This window comes from Astatotilapia calliptera, chromosome 22 (assembly GCF_964374335.1).
Source record: "Astatotilapia calliptera chromosome 22, fAstCal68.1, whole genome shotgun sequence".
Lineage (NCBI taxonomy): Eukaryota > Metazoa > Chordata > Actinopteri > Cichliformes > Cichlidae > Astatotilapia > Astatotilapia calliptera.
Window position 1 is genome coordinate 25798468 of NC_137442.1, and position 25603 is coordinate 25824070.

General features: G+C 44.2%; 1 protein-coding gene and 2 long non-coding RNA genes across 6 annotated transcripts; all 3 read left to right on the forward strand.

The window, feature by feature from the left end:
* Positions 1-5801: 5801 nt before the first annotated feature.
* LOC145423761 (uncharacterized) lies at positions 5802-9146 on the forward strand. Of its 2 annotated transcripts, XR_013904802.1 has the most exons (5): positions 5804-6757; positions 6852-6937; positions 8441-8521; positions 8720-8775; positions 9074-9146. It is a non-coding gene; the product is annotated as an uncharacterized LOC145423761 (long non-coding RNA). The 2 variants fall into 2 exon arrangements; XR_013904801.1 differs by having other exon boundaries at positions 5802-6937.
* A 1448-nt stretch (positions 9147-10594) lies between these two features.
* On the forward strand, positions 10595-13383 carry LOC145423762 (ubiquitin hydrolase B-like). Its single transcript, XM_080296512.1, has 8 exons — positions 10595-10638; positions 10724-10875; positions 10981-11080; positions 11221-11297; positions 11475-11583; positions 12194-12251; positions 12420-12577; positions 12664-13383. Exons 2-8 carry the CDS (start codon positions 10850-10852, stop codon positions 12667-12669), a joined length of 534 nt encoding a protein of 177 aa, XP_080152638.1. The 5' UTR covers positions 10595-10638; positions 10724-10849; the 3' UTR covers positions 12670-13383.
* A 1810-nt stretch (positions 13384-15193) lies between these two features.
* On the forward strand, positions 15194-24324 carry LOC145423763 (uncharacterized). Of its 3 annotated transcripts, none has more exons than XR_013904805.1 (3): positions 15194-16659; positions 17142-17291; positions 22659-24324. It is a non-coding gene; the product is annotated as an uncharacterized LOC145423763 (long non-coding RNA). The 3 variants fall into 3 exon arrangements; XR_013904804.1 differs by lacking the exon at positions 15194-16659 and having other exon boundaries at positions 16666-17291; positions 22659-22726; positions 22851-24324; XR_013904803.1 differs by lacking the exon at positions 15194-16659 and having other exon boundaries at positions 16666-17291.
* The last annotated feature ends 1279 nt before the right edge of the window (positions 24325-25603 follow it).

Consider the following 25603-nt stretch of genomic DNA (forward strand, 5'->3'; position numbering starts at 1 on the left):
TCACCAGCCAACTCTGGACCCCTAGAGGTCAAGACGCCAGCGCCAGCAGCCTCACCGGAGAACTCACCAGAACAGTCTCAGCTCTCAGCACCCCCTGAGAGTTCAAGTGAGTTCACCCGTCCGCCTCCGTCCTCTGCTGAGTGTATTGGGGAACACTTTCAGCCCTCTGAGGACTGCATCCCACTGTTGCTGCCTGAGTCTAGCCACTGTGCTGCTCAGTCCCAGCCAGTGTCCACACTGGCAGAGGTCTCCGTGCCTGCTGCTTCAGTGTCTGTTTCCACTGGAGGGCCAGAGGGGCCCGTCCAGTCTCAAGCCATGTTAGCTGGGGGTTCAGGTGAACCCAGCCAGCATCCTGCCTCGTCGGCTGGAGGGCCTGAGGAGCCCAGCCAGCCTCAAGTGTCGTCTGCTGGGGGTCCTGGAGGACCCAGCAAGCACATCCTCACGTCTGCTGACGGTCCGGGGAAGTTTGTTTAGCCACCACCTGCTGAATCATCCCCTGTGGCTTCTACACCGTTGCCTGCATCCACATCACCTCCTGCAGCATCACTGCCTGCAGCATCACCACTGTCTGGTTCCGCAGCCGTGCCTTCATCCACGCCTGGTCCAGCCTCCGTGCCTTCATCTGGTCCGGCTCCGCCTTCGTCTGGCCCTGCCTCGTCTTCGTTTGGTCCGGCTTCAGCTCCGCCTTCATCTGGTTCGGCTTCAGCTCCGCCTTCGTCTGGTCCTGCCTCGTCTGGTCCTGCCTCATCTGGTCCTGCGGTTGCCACACCGCCATCAGAGCCAGCTCGACCCGTTCTGCCGGCCGTTTTCCGGGCCTCTAAGTTGGCATCATGGCCTTCGGGGACGGCCTCCGGAAAGAGTTCGTCGCCGCCGCTGGCATCGCGGCCGACCTCCGGACCTGCTCAGTGGCCGCCACTGCCTTCCAAGTGGTCGGCCTCCAGAACTGTTTGCCCATCACCGCCGTTGCCGTGTGCACGGTCGGCCTCCAGAACTGTTTGCCCGTCGCCGGCCGTGTGCACGGCCGGCCTCCAGAACTGTCTTGGTCCTTGTGTTGTCGACCCCCTGAACTTTTCTTAGACTCTTGTTGAGCTCTAGTTTGGTTTTGTTTTTGATCTGTTTTCCTGTGTTCGTGGACTGTTTTCTTGTGTTTTTGGACTGGTTTTGGCCTTCATCTGGTCCGGCTCCGCCTTCGTCTGGCCCTGCCTCGTCTTCGTTTGGTCCGGCTTCAGCTCCGCCTTCATCTGGTTCGGCTTCAGCCCCTTGTTTTTGGTTTCGTACCCTCCTTCCTTGACCCCCTCCACCCACCCTGGTCTGGTGCTCTGTTTTGTTGCTGTCTTTTTGTTTGGGGCTGTCGGGGGCCAGCCCTTGGAGGTGGGGGGGGGGGGTACTGTCATGGTTCTGGGTCAGTTTCGACCCAGTATTTTGAGTTTTGATTGATTAGTTTATTTTTGAATGTTTGTTGTGGTTTTGGGCGTTATGAGTATTATTATTATTATTATTATTATTATTATTATTCCATCCATCCATCCATCCATTCGCTTCCGCTTGTCCTTTTCAGGGTCGCGGGGGGCGCTGGAGCCTATCCCAGCTGTCATAGGGCGAGAGGCGGGGTACACCCTGGACAGGTCGCCAGTCTGTCGCAGGGCCAACACACAGGGACAGACAACCATTCGCACTCACATTCATTCGCACATTCACACCTAGTGACAATTTGGATTATCCAATTAACCTATCCCCACAAGCTGCATGTCTTTGGACGGTGGGAGGAAGCCGGAGTACCCGGAGAGAACCCACGCAAACACGGGGAGAACATGCAAACTCCACACAGAAAGACCCCGGCCTGATGTTGGAATTGAACTCAGGACCTTCTTGCTGTGCGGCAACAGTGCTAACCACCGTGGCACCGTGCTGCCCTATTATTATTATTATTATTGTAATAATAATAATAATAATAATAATAATAATAATAATAATAATTCTTCTATGTTTCTGTTTATTCATGTTTAAGGATTTGTTCTCGGTTGTATCTCACGTTTAGTTTAGTTCAGGTTCCATGTGTCATTCTGTCTGTCTCTCAGTGTCAGGTCTGCGTCTTGGTGTAGTGTTCTCGTTTCCTGTTTTATTGTGAAGGTCTGCGTCCCATGTGAGTGTGTTCAGTTTTACCTCTGTCTCGTCTTGTTGATTATTCCCAGCTGTGTCCACCACCTGTGTGTAATTCCCCTGTGTTTCTCTGTGTGTATTTAAGTCGTGTCCTCTGTCATTGTAGTTGCTGGTCTGTCTGTGTTTTCCACCATGTTTCATCCGTGTGTTCCCTGCCGTCACCATCTTGTACCGTCGTCCACCTTGCTTCATGTTTGAGTTCCAGTTCGTATTCAGTAGTTTAGTTGTCTCCAGTCTAGTTTAGTTTGTGCTCCATTTGCTGTTTGTCTATATTTATTTCGTGTCCAATAAACCACCTTCACTCCTCCACTACTGCCTGCGATTGGATCCTCATTTATTATTTTTATACGGCTTATCTCACTCGCCGTGACAGGGAGTTTCTGTGGTCCGTGAATGGTTTGAGGTATTTGGGGATACAAATTACCTCGGATTAGACTAAGATGGTTCCAGCAAATATGGAGCCAATGTTTGAAAGGATAAAAATGGAATTTGGTAGATGGTCCAGAGTGTGTCTCACAATATGGGGTAAAATTAGTTGTATTAAGATGATGACTGCACCCATGATCTTTTATATTTTATCTAATATTCCATTACACATTCCAGATAAGTATTTCAAAGATCTAGACTTTTTAATGCGGCAGTTTCTTTGGGATAGCTCACCACATCGTTTAAGTATTAAGAAACTTCAAGCGAGTGCAAAACAAGGAGGTTTTTCATTGCCTAATTTCCAATGGTATTATTGGGTGATGAACGTGAAACAACTTAGAGCTTGGTTACCTACTGCACCAGTTAAACCCATCTGGTCCCATATAGAGACGGAAGTTAATGGCGGTATTTCTCCTTGGAGGGAGCTGTTTGATACCAGTCATAAAACTACCCATCCTATAATTGCAAAGATATTGTGGTTTAAATTACATAGGGCAGGTCGCTGGGACTTTATTAAATCACCTTCGGCAACCTTATGGAGTAATAAAATAATTTTAATTGGAGGGACATCGGTTGACTGGTTACAGTGGCGTAAAGCAGGCATCCTTAATGTATCAGATTTATTTGACTGTGGGACTAAATGTTTTTTAAGCTTTGATAAAATTGTGGAGTTATATAAGTTGCAGCGTAATCAATTCTGGAGATATGTCCAAATACATAGTTCATTATCGAAGTGGCTGGGAACCCCTTTGAGTTGTCCTGTGGGCAGCCCTGTGGAAGTCATGCTCTCAAGATCATCCTTGGGTAAAGGCATTACCTCTAAGATTTATCACTTATTGCAAGAACGGTCAGCTGACCCTCTCCTTAAAGTTAAGGGCTACTGGGCCCAGGGCATGGCATTGGACATATCTTCAGTTGAATGGGATTCATGTTTTCAAAATATTAATACTATGTATAAAGAAACAGGCAGTAGATTGATTCAATTTAAGATAATCCATAGGTGGCATCGAACACCGCAACAATTGTATAAATGGAACCTGGCCTCTACGGACGAATGTTGGAGATGTGATGGTCAAAATGCTTTGATTTTACATATCTTATGGAGCTGTTCGGCACTTCGGGATTGGTGGGAAAATATAATGGAGGTAATTTTCAGTGTTTTAAAAAGGAGATTTGTTATCTCACCAAAACAGTCCATACTTGGTATAACCACAGAAATTTCTGATGTACAGGGAGTGCAGAATTATTAGGCAAATGAGTATTTTGTCCACATCATCCTCTTCATGCATGTTGTCTTACTCCAAGCTGTATAGGCTCGAAAGCCTACTACCAATTAAGCATATTAGGTGATGTGCATCTCTGTAATGAGAAGGGGTGTGGTCTAATGACATCAACACCCTATATCAGGTGTGCATAATTATTAGGCAACGTCCTTTCCTTTGGCAAAATGGGTCAAAAGAAGAACTTGACAGGCTCAGAAAAGTCAAAAATAGTGAGATATCTTGCAGAGGGATGCAGCAGTCTCAAAATTGCAAAGCTTCTGAAGCGTGATCATCGAACAATCAAGCGTTTCATTCAAAATAGTCAACAGGGTCGCAAGAAGCGTGTGGAAAAACCAAGGCGCAAAATAACTGCCCATGAACTGAGAAAAGTCAAGTGTGCAGCTGCCAAGATGCCACTTGCCACCAGTTTGGCCATATTTCAGAGCTGCAACATCACTGGAGTGCCCAAAAGCACAAGGTGTGCAATACTCAGAGACATGGCCAAGGTAAGAAAGGCTGAAAGACGACCACCACTGAACAAGACACACAAGCTGAAACGTCAAGACTGGGCCAAGAAACATCTCAAGATTGATTTTTCTAAGGTTTTATGGACTGATGACATGAGAGTGAGTCTTGATGAGGGGGGCGTCAGTAAGTTCAAGCCCTGATGGTATAAAAAATCTGTTTATGCTTTGATTAAGTCGGAGATCAGCCCTGTCTGCGAACGGAACTGGTCTTCCCACGCGTGTATTCATTAAAATCAATTGTCTGACCAAGCTCTTCTGGACCATGGTTGTGTTTACTCTCCTTCCTCAATATTTGAACCTTAACATGGGCCAGATGGATGGGCCCGTGGCTGGATTGGTAAAGGGCAGAGAGCTCCAGTCCGACTCAGATGCCAGCAAGGTGGAGGTGGAGTACTGGTTTGGGCTGGTATCATCAAAGATGAGCTTGTGGGGCCTTTTCGGGTTGAGGATGGAGTCAAGCTCAACTCCCAGTCCTACTGCCAGTTTCTGGAAGACACCTTCTTCAAGCAGTGGTACAGGAAGAAGTCTGCATCCTTCAAGAAAAACATGATTTCCATGCAGGACAATGCTCCATCACACGCGTCCAAGTACTCCACAGCGTGGCTGGCAAGAAAGGGTATAAAAGAAGAAAAACTAATGACATGGCCACCTTGTTCACCTGATCTGAACCCCATTGAGAACCTGTGGTCCATCATCAAATGTGAGATTTATGGTAAATGGCCTGCATTTGTATAGCGCTTTTCTAGTCCCTAAGGACCCCAAAGCGCTTCACACTACATTCAGTCATTCACCCATTCACACACACATTCACACACTGGCGATGGCAAGCTACATTGTAGCCACAGCTGCCCTGGGGCACACTGACAGAGGCGAGGCTGCCGGACACTGGCGCCACCGGGCCCTCTGACCACCACCAGTAGGCAAACATGGGGTTAGTATCTTGCCAAGGATATTTGGCATGCAGCCAGGATGCAGCCTGGGATCGAACCACCGACCTTCTGATTAGTGGCTGACCTGCTCTGCCACCTGAGCTACAGCCATTTACAAGGAGGGAAAACAGTACACCTCTCTGAACAGTGTCTGGGAGGCTGTGGTTGCTGCTGCACGCAATGTTGATGGTGAACAGATCAAAACACTGACAGAATCCATGGATGGCAGGCTTTTGAGTGTCCTTGCAAAGAAAGGTGGCTATATTGGTCGCTGATTTGTTTTTGTTTTGTTTTTGAATGTCAGAAATGTATATTTGTGAATGTGGAGATGTTATATTGGTTTCACTGGTAAAAATAAATAATTGAAATGGGTATATATTTGTTTTTTGTTAAGTTGCCTAATAATTATGCACAGTAATAGTCACCTGCACACACAGATATCCCCCTAAAATAGCTCAAACTAAAAACAAAAACTACTTCCAAAAACATTCAGCTTTGATATTAATGAGTTTTTTGGGTTCATTGAGAACATGGTTGTTGTTCAATAATAAAATTATTCCTCAGAAATACAACTTGCCTAATAATTCTGCACTCCCTGTAGATTTTTCCAGTTATACAAAAAGATGGATTATTTTGGCTCTTACTACGGCCAAACGGGTCCTGCTAAGACATTGGCGGAAAAAGAACCCCCCCTCCCTATGAAGAGTGGCTAAAGACAATGGCTAAGTTGGCGTCTTACGAAAAAGTGACTTATGGTTTATTAGACAAATTGCATCAATAAGATTGTATTTGGTCCCCCTTTACAAGCTGGCTTTCTGTAACTTGAAGAACAGAGGAGTAATGACAGAGTGGTGGTGTGGGAATTGGTGTGCGAAGAAAGAATAGGATAACTTCCCTTTGTTTTGTTTTTTGTTGTTGTGTTTTGTTTTTGTTTGTTTGTTTTTTAAACTATTTATTTATGTAGTTATCCTTAAGCTCTGTTATTGAAGTTTAAAATGAAATAAATAAAAATTGTTGATGATAAAAAAAAGTTTAAACTTCAAAGCTCATGCATGCATGCACATCCAGTGCTCAGTGTCTAATTGTGTGTTTGTGTTTTTATCTTTTTGCAGTAGCGCAGTGAAACATTTGGGCGGTGGATAAATAATGGAAAATAAAATTCAGACTACAGACGGCTTCAGGTGAGTACACGTGGTGCACAAGGACCAAAGCTCACCTTCTCAACCTGGACAAAATGAATTATTTTACACTGATACTGTAAACTTTTGTTTGTGTGTCAGGTTTCCATACATCGGAAGCAGCTGCTGCATCTGTAATTCTGTCCGTCCCGAGGAGAGTCCACACTCTACATCCTTGGCTCACCTATAATGACGCACAGGTGCTGCACACAACTAGATCTGCAGCTTGTGAGGAACAGCAGCACTCAGCCTACATCCTGTTTTACAAGATTAACGTAAGAAGACACAGCATCTCATCCTGAAGTGAGAGAATGGCACGCCAGCTGCAGCCTAATCCAGTCTCTCTTCTTTTCTTTTTTCGGTGCCCAGACACCCTTCAGTTTCATCATGTCATCCCTAACAATACAATGTAGAGTTGGATGGAGGATGAAGACAGCAGAGAGCAAAAGAAACAGGTAAGAGCAGACAGGTAGTCAGAGTTAACAAAAACTTTTAAAGCCAGTGTAGCTTCTGTTTTGAACACATTTATTGATGACAATTTTACATAAATAAGCAGTGTGTTATACTGTTATCAGATGTGGAGTCTCACTAACCACTTTAATAGTGACTTGTGTCTCAAATACTGTTTATTTGTCTTAGTTACAGATAGTGAACTAAAAATGGAACGAGAAGCGTAGGATTTTGAATTGATACCATTGGTGCATCTACTAAAGTTCTGGGGTCAGTTTGAATATCAGTGACCTTGACCTTGAGTTCAAGTTTTCTGAAAATCTTGTGAATGCTACAACTCTGTGACGAGAAGTAAGTCTCCTAGGTCTTTAAATTTGTATATAGGTGAATCTAGTAGGAAGCTGAAGGGTTGCACTGCGGGCCATCTGTAGAGGTGTAGAGTCAACAACCTGTCTGTGAACGTGGACAAAACAAAAGAGATTGTTGACTTCAGGAGAGCACAGTGGGATCACTGCCCACTTAACATGAATGGATCCTCTGTGGAGGTCGTCAAGAGCACCAGATTTCTTGGTGTCCACCTGGCGGAGAACCTCTCCTGCTCCCTCAACACCAGCTCCATAACCAAGAAGGCCCAGCAGCGTCTCTACTTCAAGCAGAAGCTGAGGAAAGCCCATCTCCCACCATCCATTCTCACCACCTTTTACAGTGGGACTAACAAGAGCATCCTAAGTAGCTGCATCACTGTCTGGTATGGTAACTGCAGCGTATTAGATCGCAGTACCCTACAACGGATTGTGAGAGCAGCTGAGAAGATCATTGGAGTCCCTCTCCCCTCCTTATAACACCCGCTTGCTGGAGGACCCCACACAGCCTTCAAACACACTCTTCACCCTGCTGCCTTCTGGAAAGAGGTCCCAGAACATCCGGGCCCTCGCTACCAAACTACGGAAAAGTTTCTTCCCACAAGCCGTCAGACCCCTGAACACTCAGTGACTGCACTGGCACACGCACACCTTCACACATGTCACTACCAAGCACTTATCTGCAGTATCTCACACTCATACACATACATACAGACACCAAGTTACTTTTGCACAATACTCAGCATTTTGCACATTTCCATTGTCTTGTGTCTGTATCGTCCTGTTCTGTCTAGTTTTGCACTGTTTTGTCTTGTTTATTTTTGCAATTTATGCACACTGCACTTTATGTAGTCCTGGGTTTGTCCGTATATGTCATATATAGCACCAGGGTCTCGGAGGAACGCGGTCTCATTTCACTCTGTACAGTACCTCTGCACGTGGTTAAAATGACAATAAAAGCCACTTGACTTGACCTGTATTTTGTAGCAGTTGCTTGGAGACGAGCACCATACAGTTCAAATGAGCATACATTCCAAAATATGCAAATGAGCCCCATACATCATAATGCTGATGTTTGCTGTTCAGGGTATGAACGTTCTATGCTGAAAGTTTATAAATATACAACCTTTGACTGCTTGTTTTCAGTTGAACTTTTGCAAAGCTGAGGAGATTTTGGCTGCGATCACATCAAGTCCAAAGATGTTTAAACTTCTTTTTCACAGAAAGGTAAGTTTGAAGAGACTCGCAGCACATTTCTCTGAATGTTTTCTTATGGTAAATAAGCATTTTTGAAACTTTTAAGGAAGCTTCTTGGATGATTTCTGTAAAAACTGAATTTTGAATCCAAATGAAGGATATTGTATTTTCTTACCATATACTTTGTTTTATGCCATTACTGATGTTGCTTTTCTTGTTTCTAAACAGAAATCACACAAACAAAACGTGGCAGAGAAGGAAATTCCTTCTACGTCTCATCAGAGGTAAAGAAATGCGCCGCTCTTTAATGCTGCTGGAGATATTTATAGCAGTGGTTTAGTTGGAGCTGTTTTATTTCCCTTTTATTGGTGTTTTGTATTTACATCTTTTTTACTACTTCTAGTCTTGTCTATAATTTCTATTGATTCAGAGATTAGCGTTTGAAAATGTAGAGTGTAAATGTACAAAATACATGATTTTGTTCCATTACAGTTATTAATTTTTATCTGCAATCTCCAGCATGTACTCCTTGTTAAAAATTTCCACTTTGAAAAATAACATTTACACTTTTGTCCTCATCAGCATCCCGGATGCTTGTGTTGCTGAAAATGGTCAAAAGAAGAAGAGAAAATGGAGACACCTCTGCTGTTCCTCGGTTTGCTTTTACACGAAACATATGAAATGCACATTCTCTTTAAATTGCACTTGTTAATTTAAAGTGACTTTACTTTTTTAATAAACTTATGTTTGTTCGTCCTCTGCAGCAAACTGACAGCGATGCAGAGGCAGAGAGCAACACTGTGAAGACACAAAAAAAGTGTCGCTGGTTTCTTTTTAAATTCTGGAAGGTATGTTTTATGGAAAGAGTCACTGTCATCAAGCATTTACTCATCACAGTTAAATGCGAAGAATTAAGAGCAATTTAGCACATCCATGTCCTCAAATTAAGTTCAAAGATGTTTAAACGTTTTTTTTTTCACAGAAAGGTAAGTTTGAAGAGACTTGCAGGATGTTTCTCTAAATATTTTTTATGGTAAATAAGCATTTTTGAATCTTTTAATGAAGCTTGATGGATGATTTCTGTAAAAACTGAATTTTGATCAGAACCAAATGAAGGATTTTGTATTTCATAGGACAAACTTTAAAACTCAATTTAAAGCATGAATAAATTGTTTTTAATTTATTTAAAGATATTCCTATATATCTGCTTCATGAGCTGACAGCTCACTGAAGTGATAAATAATATGAAATAATACCAAATTTTCTAACTGGACACTTTTCATGGAGAGACTCCCTTGGTATGTTTGTTTTATGCCATTACTGATGTTGGTTTTCTTGTTTCTAAACAGAAATTACACAAACAAAACGTGGCAGAGAAGGAAATTCCTTCTACGTCTCATCAGAGGTAAAGAAATGCGCCGCTCTTTAATGCTGCTGGAGATATTTATAGCAGTGGTTTAGTTGGAGCTGTTTTATTTCCCTTTTATTGGCATTTTTCTTCCACCTTGTGTATTTACATCTTTTTTACTACTTTTGGACGTCCTCCAAAATGTTTCAACTTCAAAGCTCATGCATACATGCGCATACACTGCTCAGAATCTTGACATCTTTCCTAATTTTGTGTTTGTGTTTTTACCTTTTTGGAGCAGTGTAGCATGCGGTGGGAAAAAAATAGAAAGTCAAACTGGGACTATAGACTGCTTCGGGTGAGTACACGTGGTGCACAAAGACTCACTTTGTCAAAGTGGAGAAAATGAATTATTTTACACTGATACTGTAAACGTTGCGCGTGTGTGTCAGGTTTCCAAACATCGGAAACACCTGCTACATGAACTCCTGCCTGCAGAGCCTCCTCAACATTGAGGAGTTCATAAGAGACATCAGGCGTCAGGGGGTTTTGTGGAGCACAGATCCAGAAGCTCAGCTCTTAAGGTGCGCTACGTCAACCTTCTACTTTCTTCAAAAACCTGAAGAACAAAGAGATCTAACAGCAGAAATGTCTGTTTACCCTTCCTTTCTACAGAAGGCTTATTGATGTCAGGGACTGTCACGAGTCAACAGATTATGGCCTTAAAGATCACCACCTAAGAGCTTCTAAGAAGGCATTCAGCAGTCAAGCTCCTGAATACACCGGCAGTGCACAGAAAGTGCGTCAGCTATTTGGACATTTCGTTTTTTGCTTTACCTTCTGATTTTGATGTACTGTTTTAAATCTCTCTGCTTTTCTTTCAGGACGCTCATGAATTCCTAACATTATTCCTCGATGAGGTCAAAAGGCTCACACCTCACCTGGAGAGGAACGCAGCTCTCCTGGGCCAAAGTTATAGCTGCCCAGTAGAAGACCATCACATTTTTAAAATGGAAAACATGAGGACATGCAAGAGGTAAGCCTGTCTTTCAGAAACGCAGAGCTGGTTGCAATATTTTCATATACCTCTTTTCCACGTACCTGATCTTTACTTTAACTACGTTACTCCTGAAATGTGTAGCTGCGGTCACCAATCATCACAGCAAGAGGAATTCACCAGCTTGTCTCTAGACCTTGTTCCAGAGGGGTCTATTATAAACATGTTAGAGACATACTTGAAGGTAAGATCACAAATTCCAATAGAGTTGTCGTATCAGCGATCTTAACACACCTTTTTTGTTAGTGTTTGTGTGCATGTGTGTGTGCATATGTTGAGATTTCTTTCTACCATAAAGCCTGTCTTCTCTGTGCTGTTGCTCAGGAACAAGAAATAGAATTTCGCTGTGATTGTGGAGGGACGGCCTCAGAACTGAAGTCGTCTTTTGATACACTGCCAAGGTGAGTAAGGTCACATCAGAATTGATCGACTGACCAGGTTTCCAAACTGTGGCGCATCAAATATCAGAGTTCTTCGAGACAATACTTGAGCAGTCGTTTTCTCCCATCTTCTGTTTGTGTTTGACACTCATTCTTCTTATTTTCTACCTTGTTTGTGTTTTTTTTCTTTTCTGCCAGAGTTCTGATCTTGCATCTGAAGAGGTTTGGCTTTACACAAACCTACAAGATTAAGAAGGTGGATGACCCCGTCAGGCTGCAGAGGGACTTGGTGGTGCCATCCAATCAGGTAAAAACAGACTGCAGAACGTCTCAGGCTACGTCCACACTAGCCCGGATAGATTTGAAAACTCCGTGTCCACACTGGCGTTTTCAGTCATTTTCAAATAGTTGTGCGTCTGCATTGAAACGGCCGAAAACGCTTACGTTCCAGTCCTGCGCATGCGCAAAAGTGAGTGAGAATTACAGAATTTGAAGAAAAGCTATCCGGAGCATGTACAAACTGATATTAATCTTTTTTAGGGCTGTCAAAGTTGAGAGCAATCAAAACAACTGCTGTCTAATGCACTCGGCTTATCTTTGTTTAATTGCTCACATGACTGCATCACATGACCAAAATGCGTCATCGTTTTAGAAAGTCTGCGTTTTCGAGTGTCCACACTGCGATGGGACAACTCCGTTTTGAAATGTATGCGTTTTCGAGAGCGTTTTCAAGATGCTGTGTTTTTCCTTGAGGAAAACGCCGTCTCGGTGTGGACGGGAGGTCAAAGCGGAGAGAAAACGATGCGTTTTCAAACGAAAACGCATTAGTGTGGACGTAGCCTCAGCAAATCAGCTTAATTATGGCACTGATGTGAGACTTTATGAAACTAACACTCTTTGGATTTGTTCCTTCTCAGGGTGGTGGCTGTTATAGTCTTTGCAGCATCATCAGTCATTATGGAGGCACAGAGTCAGGTAAAACAACAGACTTGTGACAAACAGAAAATGAAACTTGCTACTTTTCAGTGAAGGACTCACACACAAAAGCTTTTGATGTTCTAAGAAGCACTAAGTCAAAATCACTGTTTGCTTGAATCAGTTGACTTCCAGAAGTTGGATTCATTTGTCTTAATGTGATTTCAGGACACTACATCTGTAGTTCTGTCCATCCTGAGGAGAGTCAGCACTCTACATCAGATCGCTGGCTCACCTATAATGACGCACAGGTGCTCCACACAACTGGATCTGCAGTTTGTGAGGAACAGCAGCAGTCGGCCTACATCCTGTTTTACAAGAGAAACGTAAGAAGACACAGCATCTCATCCTGAAGTGAGAGAATTTTTAAATGTCCTGTTACCTTGTTAACCAGTTTTGTCTTCATTCTCAGTTCTGAAACAGGAAATGGAAGGAAGGAAGGAAGTTAAGGTCATCATCATGCTGAGAAGGAAAAGCAGTCGTCCCAGCCCACCATCGCACACTGGAGGACAAGTATAGGTAAGTATTGCCCTCAGGAGGGAGGGTCCTGCCAGAGAGCCTGGTCCTCCCAAGATTTCTTCCTCCAGGAGGGAGTTTTTTCTTGCCACCGTCGCCCCACATTCACTGGTCTCATCAGCAGGGACATTTTTAACCTCCTAAGACCTGAACTTTCATGGCATGCATTTTTAATTCCTCTGTGCCATTTAGGTTGATTGGGACCCGATGAAGGTAAAAACCAAGACATCAGATTCGGACTATCTTTTTTTTGTTTCTCAAAAGAATGAGATCCACATATGAGGACATTCATTTTAAATTTCGATTGAACAGTGGCAGTGTCATGTCCTCCCTCATAAGTGGATATCAGGTTTTTGAAGAGCAAAATTTTGTATTTTGGTCTAGACAACCCAAAATGTTATGTCTACATATGTGGACACCAGGTCCTAGGAGGTTAAAACAAAATCTACTAGAGATCGTCCTTTTCTGGACCAGTGTTTGGCTTGCTCTCTGGGAACAACAAATTAGTGCTGTCAGCGTTAACGTCATTAGGTAAAATGACGTTAACACTGACAGCACTAATTTGTTGTTATTATTATTAATATTATTATTAATTTATTTGTAAAATAAATTAAATTTAAAAAAACCAAAGAAATGATTTAATTCTTTATTTTATTTTGTTTTATTAAAATCAAAATAACAACAAAAACAAAAATAACTAATAAAAAAATATTAAAAGTATTCAGCAGTGTTTTGTGAAATTTGTAATGAGCCTTAGTTAAGTTGATGTCACAGAAGTTTCTGAATCATTTAGATTGTTCAACAAACTGATTCACTCAGGTAAAGATGGTGAGCTGGAGCAATGGTACCCTTGGAGTTCAGTTTAAGTTTTCAGACAAATATTCCCTCGATCAGTTGCAGCTTCTGCTTTTAAATAAATGATTTAGCTGCAAATGTTTAGCTACAGGTAGCAAAGTCCAAAAGTGACACCAGCCAAACATGCAAAAAATGCAAGATGGTGGTGCGCACAGATACAGCGGCTCTATGCTCTCCACTTACCCAATTTCACTGTGCAAGAAACTGCACAATGACAATAAAAAGCTCTAAGTCTAAAACAGTTTCCTGTCCAGTAAAATCGGGCAATTATTCGCTCCAGAGTTTTATCCTACTCCAGGTGAGCAGCCATCGACTTGTAATGAGCCAGCTAAAACAATAATTTCTCAGTGGCTCTTCTGGCACCAACAAGTGGGTGTGTTCTTCCATCGTGCAAGTGTCACGACACACTGAACATGGTCTGAACATGGATTTTCCCTCAATATGTCTTTTCCACCAGTACTATGGGGTATTTGTGAATATCCATGACTGACCTGGCCAGGTGGCCAGCTGGTCTTTGGACAGGGTCACGGCAGTTTCAAGGTTCAACAAAATCCCTTTCACTGACAGACTGAAGGAAAGCTCCTCAAAAATGGAGGGTCTTCAAGCTCCTCAGTGGCAGGAAAAGGTTTCCCGGACCCAGTGTTGTATATTTGTTTCCCAAAAGATTGAACTAGTGGAGAGAAATCAGGTTCTGAAACCATCCAGAGGACAAAGTCTCCAACTGGTTTGTGGAAGTCCCGTTTCTCCAAATTAATCAGCGGGTGAAATGTCTCTTCATGGATGGTTTTGATTCTGTTGTTATTCACGAACAAAGCCGTCAAAGCAGCATATGAAAGAAAGTCATCTTTCATTGTTGTCTCCAGCGTGTTAAAAGAGAGATCGAGCTCAGTGATGAGTTTTGAAGCGGCTGCAGGGACTTCTCCAAGGTTTTGGCTCGAACAGTCGAAGGATGTTGTTCACAGTGGTGACACTGTTGACTGGTGATTGACAAGCACTGAGATACTAACATGACAAACACAAGAAACATCATGACTTATTCTCCTGAGTGCCTGCAAAACACAAACACAAAATCAAACTCAAAGCTTTTCTCTCAGGTGCTGGTGTGGCACAATCTAATGATAAAAAAGGTCATGCTAACAGCTTTTGGAGCACAGCTGCACAAAATAACAGCTTTTGGAGCACAAAATGCATTACAGGTAAACCCAGTACCCAAACATGTTAACAAGGATAAAGAAAAAATCTGAAACAAAAGCAGGTAGTGTGGTGATTTATGTTGTGAGGATGCTTTCACTCCCATCAAAGTCACCCAGTGTTGAGAACCCAAATGAGCCCAAAAACCTCAAGTGGCTGCAACCAACAGCGAACGTCAAGAAGTGGATACTTGCATGTTGAGCCAGAAACATGCAGAAAACCCAAAAGAGGCAAGACAGCACATCTTGGTTCCACTCAGGCAGTACGAACACCTGGAAAGAGGAGCCCACAGTTCAGACCCAAGGTCACTGGTAAGGACACCAGCCAGTTATAAGTCTAGTTTTAATTTTCATTTTAGTGTTATGGCCTTTCTAAGGGTGGCCAGACCATAATATGAGGGTGATCCACCCCTGTCTGACCCCAAGCAGCACATCACACAACCAGTACAATTTTGATGGTGATTTTTTTTCACAGTGATTGAATTCTAACAAAGGAAAGGAGCGAACTATAGCTTCGGGGTGGACCCCAAAACAACAAACAAAAGGGACCGTATCTAAAGGATGTACAAAACTTATTTATGAAAAGAATAAAACCAAATGACAATGTCTTATCTCCCTAACTAAGAAAAACATGAGAAAAGGGTAATCAAATAAAAAGGCAGTCCACCCCTACATGCTCCTGTATAAAGAGACGGGTAACACAAAGCCTGCAGGTTGAGGTCCATGGCGGTGTCATCTTATATGTTGTCTCCAGGTCATTAGCCAATCTGTATGGGCCGTCCCATGGATGCACCAATCACGGAAAGGCACCTGCACACTCAGATTTACATATGAGACAACATTACGACAACAGTCGTAACATTAACTAAAAATGTTTTTCACCATCTCGTTTTAACTTCTGGTTTAGCTTCAGCTAACTAAAACTAAATGGACCTTGGAAATAATCACATCTTAATAGAGTGAACCATAGACTGTATAAAAGATAGGACCATTGCAACTTGACTGCAGCACTTCACCCTTTCACATAGTCCCAGCTCTTCTCTGTCATGTTTTATGGTGCTGCAAATGTCTTCAGTTGGTGAAAGGTCTGGGCTGCTGGTGTCTTGTTGTGCTTGCTATGCATCCCTGACTCGTTTCTTCTTTCTGCATCAAGTAAGGAATGTAGTGAAAGTTCCCAAGAGGTTAAAAACACCACTGAAAAAATGCCATCAGACCTGAGTTGGGACACTTGGATTATGGAGCTTCTGGACCAAGAGAGTGGATGGGAGCATGTGTTTAACAAGTAAGAGTATAACGTCCCCCAAAATGTCCCTAACTAAGAAAAACATGAGAAAAGGGTAATCAAATAAAAAGGCAGTCCACCCCTACATGCTCCTGTATAAAGAAACAGGTAACACAAAGCCTGCAGGTTGAGGTCCATGGCGGTGTCATCTTATATGTTGTCTCCAGGTCAAGGAGACAACATATAACATGGATAGACAGACAGATTTCAAAATAGCCAGCTGGAATGTTAAGGGGTTGAATAACGGGATTAAGAGGAAGAAAATATTAACATATCTAAAGTTATTGTAACCCACCTAAAATTTGCCTCATGAAAATGAACTGCTGTTCCCAAAGAATGTCAGTAGGTGGCACTATGAGATTGTTTAGTGCTTGTGAACTTGAGTTGAGAACTGTAGAGAAGGAGAATAGCGCTAAGGCTACATATGCTGGTCGGAGCTACTCACCGAGTTTTTCTTTAATCCTTGTTCAAGAAAAAGGTTGTGTGTGAAGACACAAATTGGATTTTACTTTTCCGCTTGTTGATGCTGGTGTACCTCTGTTTTTGTGTTGTTTGTTCATTTCCGGTGAGTTGACTAACTGCGCTAGCATAGCAAGCTAATCGTTAGCTAATCATTAGCTTAGTATAATGTAAATTTCATGTGTTCCTTTTAAGTGCTGTATTATCTTTTTATTTCTTCACTTGTAAATGTTTTAAACCAATCGGAAATATTTCTTTGGAAGCTAGTAGGTAAGTTTTATTTATTGTAATGAGATGATAAATATGAGCAGTCTTTGGCTAAATAGTACTGCGACCACGTTTTGCACTTTCCTCGTGCATCAGTAATGTACATTCTCTCAATTCATTGGATTGATGTGACTGCTGTTCACAAAATATGAGATTTGAGTTAAATTTGTATGATGTGGAAATTGTTTTAAGGTTCTTTGATTAATTTTATTATTGATTGCATTAAGTCGTTATATACAAAGAGTGAGAGACATTTGGTCACTAGTGTTGATTAAGTTGTTATATGATATTCATGTAAAATATGTTCACTGCCCTGTGCAGGTTGGTTTTTTTGTTGGAGTCTAAAGTTGCGAGCCAGGATTCCGGATCCCCAGCTGCGATGCAGGAAAGATTTCCAGCCTACTTAAAGTGACAACTGCGTGACTTCTTGACAGATAAGCTTATGAGATCTCAGAACAATACACTACCCGGGTAGTACTACTAACATTAACACTATACTCACACACCTGAACTGAAAAGAACACTGAACTCTGAACTCTAAAACTGAATACACAGACTGACAAATAAGATAAGATAAGATAAGATAAGATAACCTTTATTAGTCCCACACGTGGGAAATTTGTTTTGTCACAGCAGGAAGTGGACAGTGCAAAAGTTATGAGGCAAAAATTAGAATACAATAAGAATAAATACAGTACACAACTGTACAGAATAGAATAAAATAAAATAAAATACTATATACAGTAGAATAAAATAAAATAAATATACAATAAGATAAAAATAGAATACAAATACAAATACTATATACAACTGAGTAAAAATACAACGATGACAGAAAGGATTATTGCACTTAGTATTATTGCATATGTATGGATGTGTGTGCTTGATCAGTTAAAGTCTTTATTATGGAGTCTGACAGCAGTGGGGAGGAAAGACCTGCGAAATCTCTCCGTCCCACACCGTGGGTGCCGCAGTCTCCCACTGAAGGAGCTGCTCAGTGCTGTCACAGTCTGCTGCATGGGGTGGGAGATGTTGTCCATCAGGGATGACAGCTTAGCCGCCGTTCTCCTGTCACTCACCACCTCCACTGGGTCCAGAGGGCATCCTAGAACAGAGCTGGCCCTTCGGATCACCCTGTTCAGTCTCTTCCTGTCCCCAGCAGAGATGCTGCCGCCCCAGCAGACCACGCCATAAAAGATAGCAGAAGCCACAACAGAGTCATAGAATTTCTTCAGGAGTGGGCCCTCCACTCCAAACGACCTGAGTCTCCGCAGCAGGTACAGCCTGCTCTGCCCTTTCCTGTAGAGGGCGTCTGAGTTATGAGTCCAGTCCAGTCTATTGTTCAGATGAACACCAAGGTACCTGTAGCTGTCCACAGCCTCAATGTCCATACTTTGGATGTTCAGTGGTTGCAGTGGAGAATGCTTGTGCCTGCGGAAGTCTACCACCAGTTCCTTGGTTTTACTGGCGTTGATCTGGAGGTAGTTCAGCTGGCACCAGTCCACAAAGTCTTGGGTCAGACCTCTGTACTCCTTGTCGTCCCCATCAGTGATGAGGCCGACTATTGCAGAGTCATCAGAGAACTTCTGCAGGAAGCACTGGGTGGAATTGTGGGAGAAGTCTGCAGTGTAGATGGTGAAGAGGAACGGAGCCAGAACCGTTCCCTGTGGGGCCCCCGTACTGCAGACGACCCTGTCCGACACACAGCCCTGAGTCCTCACATACTGTGGTCGGTCGGTGAGGTAGTCCAGGATCCAGGTAGTGAGGTGATGGTCCACTCCAGAGTTCACCAGCTTGTCCTTTAGAACCGAGGGAAGAATGGTGTTGAAGGCACTGGAGAAATCAAAGAACATGATTCTCACAGTGCTTCCAGCGGTCTCCAGGTGAGCGAGGGAACGATGTAGGAGGTGAATGACGGCATCATCCGCTCCAATGCCAGGCTGGTAGGCAAACTGAAGTGGGTCCAGTGATGAGCTTATTAGGCGCCGAAGCTGAGCCAGGACCAACCGCTCCAGGGTCTTCATCAGGTGGGATGTCAGAGCCACCGGCCTGTAGCTGTTGAGGTCCTTGGGGCGTGAAGTCTTTGGCACTGGTACAACACAGGAGGTTTTCCAGAGCTGTGGGACTCTTCCCAACCTCAGGCTCAGGTTGAAGAGGTGCTCCATCACCCCACACAGTTGGTCCGCGCAGGACCTGACGACCCTCGAGCTGATGCCATCTGGACCCGCTGCCTTCTTGCCATTAATCCTCCTCAGTTCCCTCCTAACCTGGGTGGTTGAGAGAGACAGGCTGGAGCCTTGTGTTGAGTGTGTATTGGATGCTGTTGTTGGGGGTGGGGGGGAGTGAGCAGGGTGAATAGAGGAGGTGTGAAGTGTCTGAGGTGGAACAGCAGCAGTGGGGGTGGGTGAGTCTGCAGCCGATGTTGCAGACTGCCTCATGGCTGAGTCAAATCTGTTGAAGAAATGATTCAGTTCATTTGCCCATCTCACATCCCTCCCAGGCAGAGAGTTCTGCTGTTTGTGGCCCGAGATGGTTCTGAGGCCTCTCCAGACTTCACCAACGTTGTTTTGTTGAAGCTGGTTCTCCATCTTCTGCCTGTAGCTCTCCTTCCCATTCCTTATCAGTCCCCTCAGCTCTCTCTGCACCCTTTTCAACTCCTCTTTGTCTCTGGATTTGAAGGCCCTCCTCTTCTGCTTGAGGACGGTTTTAATTTCTGGGGTAATCCAAGGTTTGTTGTTGGAGAAACACCGTACAGTCCTGGTAGGTACAGTGTTATCCACACAGAAGTTTATATAGTCAGTAATGCATGTAGTAAGGCTGTCGATGTCCTCACCAAATATGGACAATTGGAACTGTTGTGAACTGTTGAATGACTGTTTTTGGTTTGTTTTGAATAAATGTTGACTGTTCTTTGAGCTGTGTGTCATTCGCGCCTTAGTCGATTCCTAGACACCATAAGCCTAAGATCCTAACTTTCTCTACATTCAGTAGTGGTAAAGTATCGTGTGTTACATTATCAAGAGTTGATATAGCCTTTATTCAAGAAATGCACATGTGTAAGTCAGAAGCCTTAAAACTTAAATGTTCCTGGGTAGGTAAAGTCTTTTCCAGTCCTGGAACTGGTAAAAGTAGGGGAGTGTCGGTTCTGATTCATAAAGCAGTTAGCTTTACTGAAACAAAAGTAATAACAGATAAGGAAGGTAGATTTATATTGGTTTATGGACAACTACTGGACACACCAATAATTTTATGTAATATCTATGCACCTAATGCGGACATACTCACCTTTTTTCACAACCTGTCACAGTATCTTTTGGAATTAGAAGGTGCACAAATAGTGGTAGGAGGAGATTTTAATCAAATACTGGATCAAGACCTAGATAGATCACTTCCTAGGAGAGGCACAGAGAGTAAATCTGTAGTTGCCATAAGGCAGATGACCTCAGATTTAGGTCTGAATGATATTTGGCGGACAATGCATCCAGAAGGCAGGGAATATTCCTTTTACTCTCCGCCTCATAATGTTTATACTAGAATCGACTACTTTCTTATTTCTGAAGCCTTAGTGAATAACTCTATAGATTCAAGTATTGGTAATATAGTATTCTCGGACCATGTGCCAATTTTTCTATGTCTTGGAAATATTTTACAGATTCCTCAAAGCCGCAGATGGCATTTAAATGTGTCCTTAATTAAAGACTCTGGGTTTATTAAATTGATAAGAGATGAAATACAATTTTACAAACAGACAAATAATCGAGAGGACACTACATTGGCTACTTGGTGGGATGCTATGAAGGCATACTTAACCCTCGTGCGCCCTGGACCAAAAAAAAAAAGGGGGGGGGGGGTCCCGCAGACCCAGGTCTCGTCGCGAAACAGGGCGCCGGTTCACGGTGGGGACAGATGGGGGTCAGGCGGACCCCCAGCTATAGCGGGTCTCGTCACACCGTCGGACAAAGGCACCTAATTGGTTGTAACCCTCCATCGATCGCGTAAGTTACGATGGCAAACCTTGGGGTCTGGAGGGAACCCAAAGCGCCACGGCAACAACTCTCAACTTCACATCATCATCATCATCGTCTCCTTCTTGAGAGTGTTCGCGTACACCGGCCTCAGTGAGGACCTCGGACTCTCCGTTCCTCCTCGACCTCCTTCCTCCTCCCCCGTTCTCCTGCTCCCCGCAGGCGAGCGCTTAGCCGGATGGGCCTTGGGTTGCGCGTAAATGGGCCTAAGTGAGGACCACGGGCTCTCCGTTGCTCCTCGTCTTCCTTGCTCCTTCTCTACCGTTGTCATGCGCCTCACTAGTGAAAGAGAAGCTGTTTGGCCTGCCTATTACGCGAACACCATCCTCCATTTATGCTCCTCGCTAGTGTATGCTTAGGTCTGTGGAGGGCCGGTTTCGCGAACATCCCTTTCGGTGAGGACCTTGGGCTCTCCATTGCTCCTCGTCCTCTTTGCTCCTTCTCTACCGTTGTCATGCGCCTCGCTAGTGAAAGAGAAGCTGTTTGGCCTTCCTATTACGCGAACACTGACCTCCAGTTGGACCTCGGACCCTGCATTGCTCCTCATACTCCTTGCTCCCTCTACATCGTTCTCAAGGGCCTCGCTAGTGAAAGCGCAGCTGTTTAGCCCGCCCATTAGGCGAACACCGCCCTCCGTTTATGCTCCTCGCTAGTGTACGCTTAGGTCTGCAGATGGCCGATTTCGTGTACACCCCCTTCGGTGAGGACCTCGGGATCTCCGTTGCTCCTCGTCCTCCTTGCTCCTTCTCGTTCGTTTTCATGCGCCTCGCTAGTGAAAAAGCAGCTGTGTGGCCTGCCTGCCTATTACACGAACACCACCCTCCAGTTGGACCTCGGGGTCTCCGTTGCTCCTCATCCTCCTTGCTCCCTCTTATCGTTCTCAAGTGCCTCGCTAGTGAAAGAACAGCCGTTTGGCCTGCCCATTATGTGAACACGGCCCTCCGTTTATGCTCTTCGCGAGCGTACGCTTAGGTCTGCGGATGGCCGGTTTCGCGAACACCGCCCTCTAGTTGGACCTCGGGCTCTCCGTTGCGCCTCGTACTCCTTGCTCCCTCTACGTCGTTCTCAAGCACCTCGCTAGTGAAAGAGCAGCTGCTTGGCCTGCCTATTATGTGAACACCGCCCTCCAGTTGGACCTGGGGCTCTCAATGCCCTTCGTCCTTCTTGCTCCCTCTCCTTCGTTCTCATCTGCCTCGCTAGTGAAAGACCAGCTATGTGGCCTGCCTATTACGCGAACACCGCCCTCCGTTTGGACACTCCTTGCCTCCTCCTCATCCTTGCTCCCTCTACATCGTTCTCAAGAGCCTCGCTAGCGTACGCTTAGGTCTGCGGAGGGCGGGTTACCTGAACACAGCCTTCCGTTTAGACCTCGGACCCTCAGTGTCTCCTCATCCTCCTTTCCCTTTTTTTAAAACATTTTCCTCGCTCTCACGCGCCTCGCTGGCGAGCCCTTAGCTTTGGGGAGGGTGGGTTTCGCGAACACCACCGTCTGTGAGGAACCCAGTACCTCCTTCACACACACACACACACACACACACACACACACACACACACACACACACACACACACACACACACAGGAGGCAGTGAGGAGTAGAAGGAGGTTGTTGCTACGCCTGCGTCGCGAAACCAGGGCTCATTGTGTGTGCGCCCGGAGGAGCTATGGGGGAAACACATGGGACAACCAACTAGTTTGGGGCCATGGTTTATTCAACGTGTATTTTCAGTGTGGTTTAACTTGCTAATCTGATCTGATATACTTTCCTTGAATGTGCCTTAATTTCACCTCTTTTTTTCTTTCTTCTTTTCTTAGCTTACTGAAAATGTTGGCGACCAAAGGCCGGATCCAGGGATGTGTGCTGCTTGTGCTACTGGCGTTATGTGGGCAAACTGCTTGCTGTCAACATCAATACAAAGATAACAAAAAAATAGCCTAGTGTAACGTAGTGTTTGTTTTTTTTTCTAGAATGATTCAAATGTTACTATCATTTCCCCAACCCTGCAGGCTCTGCGACCCGTGAAGAACTGAGACTCCTTCTGGTCGGTAAAACAGGATCGGGAAAGAGTGCATCCGGAAACACCATCCTGGGGGATGCGAACGCTTTCAAAGAAGACGTTTCGCCTGAGTCTGTCACCGACGGCTGTCTCAGAAAAGAGGCAGAGGGCAAAGACGGAAGAAATATCGCTGTGATCGACACTCTGGGGCTGTCTTTTGGATGAAATTGATGAAATGGTGGATTTCAATGGAGGAAACCACTACACCAACGAGATGTATATGGCGGCCCAGAAGAAACTCGAAGGAGAAAGGCTGAAGAGGAGAAAGGAGGAAGAACAAAGAAAAAGGGAAGAAGAGGAGAGGATCGAATTGAAGGAGCGGTGTAAATTCTTCCGCCTCGCTTCCCTGGGATTATTTGGCACAGGAGCGTACTTTACATCTTATGTTCTCATGGGGCTCGGTGGAGCCCTTGGATATTCTCAGTTAAAGACGCCGAGCTTGATGGTTGGGCGTCTTCTTTACTCGTCGATACCGTGAAAACTGCGTAGGTGTATCACCTACTCGACCTAGTGATCAACGAGTACCGCACCGAAGCATGCAACGGGTGCAAGACCAATCACCCCAGCCAGAGACAACACGAGTGTCTGCGAGTCTTGGTGTCAGGGTCCCTGTGCCTACCCAGTCGGCTCAGTATGGCTACATATGTTTTTCATTTTGTTCCTGCTCTCTCCCTTCCTCTCTTTCCCTCCTCCCTCTGCCAGGGCGGAGCTCACCTGTGGGCTTCTGCCCTTGGTCCATGCACCTGGTCGCCATCACGCACCTGTGGCTCGTTACGAGAGTGTTCCAGCTCCTTTATAAGACGGCAGCTCTGTGTTTCTCGTCGCTGGACCGTTGCCGATCCGCATTCCCTGGACCAACCCCTGTGTTTCCTGAGTGATTGAGTGTGCGAGGAGTGGAGTACGTCATCGTGTTTTCTGTGGAGTGTGGAGAGGAGCGTGAGGAGTGGACGGAGTGCGTGTGGACTTTCAGTGTCTTTTCCCTTTGTGTGTGGACCCCCGGAGCCCGCCTTCCCCCTCACCTCTGTAAATAGATCACCTGGTGTGCTGTAATAAAGATTCTTGTGTTTCCCAACTCAGAGCCTGCGCGTGTGTCCGTTCCATCCCGCTGTGACACTTGGAGGATGACTTTTACGCTGAACATTATTACAGCATCAGGAAAAGACTCCTCATGCCGCGTTTCATTCCTTCCATTCAACGTCTCCTGATCATGTATTCACAGCCACCGAAGGCGCTGTACAGCACCGAGCACCTGAAACACGGACAGTTTGTTGATATTGTAATCAAAAATACAGCCCCGGGGGGGAGGGGGGGCATTTTAAAAACGCACCCTCCCTATTGCGCATGTCCCTAAAAGGTATGGCCTTCCAGATTGCCTCAGTTGTATCGTGAGTGTAATTTCAAATAAAATAAAACTCAGAAGCGTCTGTGTGTTGTATTCTTCTTCTTATTATTATTATTATTATTATTATTATTATCATTATTATTATTGTGATTATGCTTCATTTTTATGTACTGGGGTATCAATGACCCCCACGCTGCCGCAGCAGCTTCTGTGCGTGGCCCCCAAGTGCTACATTTTCTTTCCCGATCCCCTGACGAACCCATTAGAATCGCTCTGGGGCACTCTTCGACCCCAAATGATCGTTCTGGTTTTTTTTTCATTTTCATTCACCTATCTCTACTGAGGGTGGGGTACTTTGGGACCCCCGGGGTCTGGGGCTGCCCCGAAGAGGAGCACAAGGAGGAGCTTCTTCCTGCAGGCGATACGGTCTCTCAATCACACCACCACACAGTACTGACCCACACATATGGTTCTTACACACACACACTGGACTTTCTGGACATTGTTTTCACTTCATCACTTAATCACTTTAAGCATATTTGCACTGCACAAGACACTTACAAATGTGGATTGCACAACACTGGACATTATATTTCTTTATTTCCAGTTAATACTTATACAGCTGCTGTTATTGTGTATATATTTATTTAGATTTAGATTTCTTCATTCATTCTTATATAGTTCTATATTGTGTATTGTGTATTTTGTTGTACAGTTATTTTATTTTCAACTTTAATTTATATATTTTATCTTATTCTTCCCAGTTAAATTTACCCTTCATTCTAATTTGTGTTGTACAGTTATTTCATTTTTAACCTTAATTTATATTTTATTCCTTTCTAGTTAAATTTACCCTTTTTAATTTTGCATATTTATTTCCTATCTTATTCATAGCCTTTCCTTTTTTTGTTTTCTTTAGGTCACGAGTAGTTGTCCAAGCATTTCACTACATATCGTACTGTGTATGACTGTGTACGTGACAAATAAAATTTGAATTTGAATTTGAAGGGTTAAAGCCGGTCAGAGCGGACATGCTCCATTTTGCGTAACTATTTTTAAATCCTGGTAGCACTGCAACCACGTAAGCTAACGCAATAATTTTTTTTACATATGAAACCGGAGGAGTTGTACTTACATCTTATGCCATCAGCTTGTCCTAGGTCACAGTTTCCTTCCACATATAGCTTTGCAAAAACTGCATAAAAAGCACTTGCAGCAACAAAAACATAATATTCCAGAAACACGCTTTGCCGATCCGATCAGCTGTTTGTAACACTTCCTACGTCCATCAGCGTGAACTGTCGCATGTCCGCCATGACCTGCCCGAAACCGGAAGAGACGTCATTTTGCAGAAATGTAGT